The sequence below is a fragment of the Macrobrachium rosenbergii genome, chromosome 8 (genome assembly GCF_040412425.1).
Source record: "Macrobrachium rosenbergii isolate ZJJX-2024 chromosome 8, ASM4041242v1, whole genome shotgun sequence".
Classification (NCBI taxonomy): domain Eukaryota; kingdom Metazoa; phylum Arthropoda; class Malacostraca; order Decapoda; family Palaemonidae; genus Macrobrachium; species Macrobrachium rosenbergii.
The window spans coordinates 2,981,478-2,988,365 of NC_089748.1; the positions used below are offsets into that span (position 1 = coordinate 2,981,478).

At 39.1% G+C, this 6,888-nt stretch overlaps 1 protein-coding gene across 1 annotated transcript; it reads right to left on the bottom strand.

Annotated features, from left to right (window-relative positions):
* Nucleotides 1-2,554: 2,554 nt before the first annotated feature.
* Nucleotides 2,555-3,124, bottom strand: LOC136841030 (involucrin-like). Its single transcript, XM_067108086.1, has one exon. It carries the CDS (start codon nt 3,122-3,124, stop codon nt 2,555-2,557), a length of 570 nt encoding a protein of 189 aa, XP_066964187.1.
* Nucleotides 3,125-6,888: the final 3,764 nt, after the last annotated feature.

The following is a 6,888-nucleotide window of genomic DNA, read 5'->3' on the forward strand; positions in this document are numbered from 1 at the left end:
GTACTGTATTTAGAACACTCATCAACCAGGCACTGGAAACCACTCAGCGATGGACAAAACACAACAATACCATCAGCATAAATTATATGATTGACAATCTCACTACTCACGACGCAGCCATTTGTGGCTACTTGGCTTTTCCGATAAACCATCCATATATACAGTACTGTAAGCTGAAAAGATGCGGTGATAACACAAAGTCCTGTTTTACTCTAAAAGTAACACTAAATTCTTCCGATATGTCCGTACCCCATTTTACATTCATTTTTTGGGTCTAATACCAGTATTGTAAAATGCTAACAGTATAAGCTGGAAACCGCTTTTTAGCATTATTTCAAACAAATATTTATGACATATCTTGTCAAATGCCTTCGACATGTCCATAAAACAAGAATATACAGGTGTGTTGCGTCTATTGTACTCAATAGTCTCATTTTTCAGAACCGTTACGGCCATGTCAGTTCCATGGTTTGCCTTATATGCAAACTGATGATCTGAAGTAGGCAAGAAAGCTGAACATTTATCAGTAATAACTGCCTCCAATACCTTTGACAAAACCGTTGAGAGAGAAATTGGTGTAGAATTACTTAAACTGCTGATGTCACCATTTTTATCCTTAATGATAGGAACAATCATAACTCTCAACAACTCTTCAAGGAGAAATGAGTGACAAAAACAACAATCAAAAAGTAAACTCAATAAAATGCACAACAAAGGGTGGGCGCATAGGTGTTGAGCAGTTAACCCATCATGGCCAGGACTGCTATTTGTATTTATTTCTTTAATTGCCCTTTTTACATCATCACCTGTGACCTCGGTATGACCACCTGCCTGGATAGGAGTAGATTTAGGATGCGAATCATCATTAAATATAACCTTATAGTGGCTGCTCCACAAGTCACAAATAGCATTACTTTCGGAGGCATTGTCAACTCATTCAGGTAGCTTAGATTTAATATTTTTCTTCTTGTTAATTTTCTTTCAAAAAGTTCTTGATTTCCCTTTTAAATTATTCACAGTCTTCCTATTTGCAATGTTTTTCCCTTTGTCTTTTACAGTATTTCAAAGCCCACTTAAAACGTAGTCTTGAACACGTCATTTCCCAGTATATAGGACCATAGCGTGGTTTACCATTGTCCCTCCACCATTTATAACTGCCTCTCGCCTCTCGGTGATGGTCATCTACCATTCATTCCACCCAGGGATCTCCTCATAATTAGGTTTTGACCGCAATGCACTACCTGGTGACAGTAAGGCTGTCATGATTTTATTATAATAATCATGTATTAATGATCAGTGTACCAGATTTCGACACACAGGATCTCGACACGAAAAGGATTCATAGGGCAAGGGAATACGCTTTGATGAATTTTCTGTTTTAACATAATAGTCATTTTTATTAAGAACAGCATAATTTATCGAAAGATTTAGTCCTAAAGTTGTCATAGGTGTGTGACAGGACAAGTCAATGGAAACACATAAAGCATCATGGTCGATCCAATTAGGTGATGATTGACTTGGATCCCCTGAAACTTCCCCATCAGAGACGAGGGGCACACAACATGATCTAGCCAGCAAGCGTGGCCCGTGGCATCACTCACCCGAGTGAAAGTGTCCTGTGGCAGTAATTGCACATCAGCTACACTATAGTTATATTCATTGCAAAATTGAATAAGCTCTTCACCAAATCTTGATTGCGGATGTGCCCTGAAGTCACCAATAGTAATTACACAGTTATTAATGTGATCTTCCATCAGACAGTGTATCTTGGCTAAATAATCTATATACTCTCCCACGTTTTCCCTATTATCAAATGGAAGGTAACAGCCGATGATACGGAAATGCTGAGAATCAATTTTTACCTCAGTGCAAATTAACATATCATCATTTGTTGCCAGCAAGATTTTATTCTAAAAAGAAAAGCCACCCCACCAAAAGGTCTCCCAAGCAGCAGCCCTTATGATAGGTCAACAGGTAATAGTCCATAAAACGAGAAATTCTTCTCTATAGATTCTAGAAAATCCTGTTGTTGCGCTGGCAGCCATGTCTCTTGTAAGCAAACTATGTCTGAAATTTCATTCAGCTTCCTTAGCTTCCTTACACATTGAACATTTGACTTTATAGATCAACAATTAAATGAAGAAATTCTTGTGATTGACTCCTAAAAAAGTTGTATATAAAGCGTAAGGTCTAAAAAATTTATCTCAGAAAAACAAATATATTAGAATATATCTCTTCACAAGAACATCCTTGTGCCAATTCTCAGGTTTATACAAATCAGGAATCCTCTCCTTGAGAATTCCCCTAATTATCACCTTGAAAGACTTATAATTAGGATGGCGTTGGATCTGCTGCTGACACTCCACTGCTCCCTCCCTCAACTCCTGCAATTTCTTCCACGTGATCTCAAAACCTCGGCTTCTACGCCTGGAGACAATCTTGAGACAAAAATACTCACATCCCGCATCTGATGGTCAGCCGTTAATCCCTCTCCAGATCTCGTTCCAATAATGGCAGGTCACCATCGTCTTGGCTGAAACTTAGAATTCTGCGATTAACGTTCATTATTTTTTCGACGCCTAATTTTCCTTGGCTGGTGTCTCTGTAACTGCCATTCCTGGTCATCACCCAAACTAGATGAGCTGCTGTCGTCTTCTTCCGACAACAACTGAAAATTTCTTTGTCCTCTCCGGATTCCGTATGCGTTGACCTCAGAAGAACGATCTTTAGACAGCTGGCGGTGATTATGGCGAAGTCGCTGCTGGAGTTGTTTCCCCAGGCTCTCAGAATAATACCGCCGATGTTGACTCTTCGGCGACTGCTGCTGATTTACGTTGCATTGCTCTTGTTGCCTTCGATGTTCCCATGGCTCCTGCGGCTGCTGTTGCTGCAGCTGCTGCTGCTGCTGCAGCTGCTGCTGCTCTTGATGCTCATGATGAAGTTGTACTTGTTCCGTTGACTGCTGCTGAGAAATCACTACCCGAGCCTCCTGCATGTCTAGAGTTTGAGATTCCATTGCCTCCACCTTTGATGCAAGTCGCTGCAGTGTTGCAGATGATATTGTCATCTCACCCCTCAAATTAGCGATGTGGCGGCTCAGTGCTGCAGCATCTATGAAATCCATCACTACTGGAGGCACTTGGGTGCATTCAGTTACGCAGAACTTTCACTGCGGGGTTACTTGCTGAGCCACGAATGCAACCATCTATTTCAGGTCATTTAAAGCCTTGTTTGAACCCGTGTGTACCTTCGCCATTTCAGGGCATCCATATTTATCATTCATTAGGCTTTATGCCTCACTTATATCTCCTCCATTATGAAAATTCTTACAAACTCTTATAACATCGTCGTGAGCCATAAAACCAATCTTGTTAGAAATAAAGATCAGCACTCCATTATCAACATATTCCAAAGAGGCGTTGACATCAGCCATCTATATATATATATATCTATATATATATATATATATATATATATATATATATATATATATATATATATATATATATATATATATATATATATATATATATATATATATATATATATATATATATATATATATATATTTGCGTCCTGGACAACTGTGTCCCGGTCAAATGTGTCCTGGTCATTGGCATCCCTGGGCATTTGCGGAAGGTATTTTTCCGTCCCGATCATTTGCGTCCCGCAAGTTAAGATGCAATTTTTATTTTTATATCTGTGTCCTGACCATCTACATAGAATATACTATCTTTATATTTCATAATATTTATCAATTAGAAAAAAACTTTAATTAAAAAGGGACTGTAGCATGTTTATTAAAAATGAGAAAAAATATTTATAAAATTCGAACTTCTAAGAAACTTAGTTTGTTCTTAAGATTGTAACAAGCTATTTGTGACTGAAGGCGCTTATTAATGTCCCGTTTCTTGCTTGTACAATTATCCCTCTTTGGGATAATTTTCTTCTTAGTGGCTAAAGCTTCCTCTTTCTTCAAGACATCAATCAGTTTCCAAACAGAAGTAGCTGAATTCTGGACAGCATTAAGCCATCCCTCTAAACTATTGTTAGCTCTAGGCATGTCGTTTACTGTTCGATTACGAACATTCCAAGATCTAATGGAAAAGTTGGTTCAGTTCTGTTCCCACCCACTTCTTTCTCTTTTTTGGCCAGTTTACGTAACTTTTACGTATGCGATGACTTTGAGAAGTAAGCCGTGATCTTTACTCAGACCAAAATCCTGCTACTACATCTTAAAGATGGATATTCCTCGCATTGCTGAGACAGAGGGCATTCTGCCACTGAAAATTCGTCATGGTTTGACAAAATTTTTCCAATGAGTCTTATTGGTTCTTGTACCCAGTATAATAATAATAATAATAATAATAATAATAATAATAATAATAATAATAATAATAATAATAATAATAATAATAATAATAATAATATCTTTATTGCGACTCAGGGGCATATACATGGAAGATACAAATACAATATACAAAAACCTAGATACATAAGGTATCATGACAAAAATAATTATCGGCAGTATCCACACAGTTGCTGAAGAAGTAGAAAAAATAGAATTCATAATAATGGTAATGACAGTAATTATATGGGGAATAATAGAAAAAAATTTAAATAACAATAAAAAAATACAGATTGCAGATGATTAATTTCCATCTGGGGACCTTAGGTGGTTACAGAAGTCAGGTCCAGAAGGCTAATACGAATATTGAAAATTGCAAAACTCTACAATGATATTAAACACAGTAATACCAGGAAGTAAGAATACGAAAAATAGCAAGGAACGTAATAATAATAAAATAATAATAATAATAATAATAATAATAATAATAATAATAATAATAATAATAATAATTTATAAATAATAATAATAATAATGACAGATTCTGGAGATGCCACTTCATAATTGCAAAAACAGAGAGTAATGCATTTAATGAACAAACTCCTCATTATTCCATCTTTCCCACAATTTAGAACTTCTTCTTGCCTCACTGCTTAGGATGCTTTGTATGAGCGAACTGCTGCTGTTTCTCAGTCGGGTGATCAGACTGGACATTGTTCGCCTCACAATGATTTTCAAGTTATCCAGGGGGTTTTCTATGAACATCTGCGTGGCGGAGTGATAGCGAGGTGTGTTTGTGAATCGTCTCGGAATGTCATTGTGAACAACAGTGATACGTCTCATGGTCTCTCGGGTATAGTTCGTCCAAAGGGAACACCCATACATACTGTAGCAGTACGAGCGGAAGAGCAGCAGTTTCGTTTCTCGGTAACAGAACGCACACCTCCTTGCAATGATCTTGCCAGTTGCACAAGTTTACGACGCCTCTGTTCTGTGTCTGCCGTATCTTTTAGGTCGTCCGTGATAATGTGTCCCAAATACGGAAATTCATGCACGAATTCCAGACGATGATTTCCGAGGAAAATTAGTGGTTCTGCAATATGCTTAAGCGACCTCGGGAGCAGCGACATACACTGGGTCTTGGGGTTTCGTTGTATAGGATATCAAATTCCTCTGCATATTGGCGGCAGGTGTCGATGAGTCGCTGGAGACCTTGCACTGATGGGGAGATCAGAACCATATCATCAGCGTAACAGAGTTTGTTTATTGTTGTTTCGTTGATAGTGCATCCGATTGGGAGTGAGTTCAGTTTGACATTCAGAGCATCTGTGTACGTGTTAAACAGGTATGGAGAGAAATGCCCTTGCCCAGGAGCCCGCTTAGGAGCCGAAGGTGTACGACAGTACGTTACCCCATTTGACACAGAATTGCTGTGTGGAGAACCAACAACATAAAATGCCAGTGTGCCTCGTTTGTGCAGCTTCAGGAGGAGCTTCAGGTAGTTTACTCTGTCAAATGCTTTTCTCACATCTACAAAACAGGAAAACAGGAGAGGCTGAAGATAGGTAACAGTTCAGCAGTTCTTTCAGGATGTAGATGCAGGTGTCGGTTGAGTGGTTTGCTTTAAAGCCGAATGGTTGTCAATAGTGTGTAGAAAGGGGAGAAGTCTCACTAGAAGAACGGACTCTAGTATCTTCGACGCAATTGTAGTAATTGCAATCGGGCGATAATTGCCAGGGTCAGCTGCATCCTTTAGCTTGTTTTTTATTAATGGTACTAAGTGAACTAAGAGTAGGGAGGCTGGGAGAAACTGGTGAATTATGCGCGCATTGAACAAAGCAGCTATCAAAATGTAAATTATCGGAAGGCAGAATTTGAAAGCTTCAGCAGGCAGACTATCGCAGCCGGGCTATTTATTATTAGGTAGGTTGTTGATAGCCTCGCTGATGTTACCTGGCGTAATACGATCGGCGAAATGAAACTGAATATCATCAGTAAGGAGGTTATTTACATCCCTAAGGGAGTCTTGATCGTTTATGCAATTCAGGATAGTGCTGAAGTGATCGCCCCACATTCTTGCGATAGCCTCGTCACCGACGGCTTCTCCTACTCTCTGTGATAGCTTTTTAGTTTTGGGATTTAGGGACTGAATGTCCTTCCAAAGACGTGGGTAATCGCCAGATTCTAATTTCCTAGACATTGCATCAGCTCTTAGTTGCTTTTCATTGTCTGCAATGCTTAAGGGGAAGTTTGAACTGCGCGCTCGCCTGCCTCATTAGCAGTGCAAAGTGTCCTTCCCTCGGGCTACCATTTTCTCTCCATAGTAGAAACATTCTTCGTGAGTGGGTATAAAGATCTTTAACCAATTCATTCCATCCAGGTACATTACGAGAGTTGCCTTGACGAGATCTCAAGGTATCCCTGCCGCAGGCGAGCATAGCGGAAATTATATTCGAATAGAATTCTTTTAGATCTCTCCTGTGATGATCGTTTCTACATTTTGGGTTAGTGCACAGTAAGGCATCTGTCGGTTGGGCTAT

Excerpts from the sequence above, each read along its gene's own strand:
- LOC136841030 (XM_067108086.1), bottom strand. The coding sequence starts at position 3,124 with ATGGATTTCATAGATGCTGCAGCACTGAGCCGCCACATCGCTAATTTG.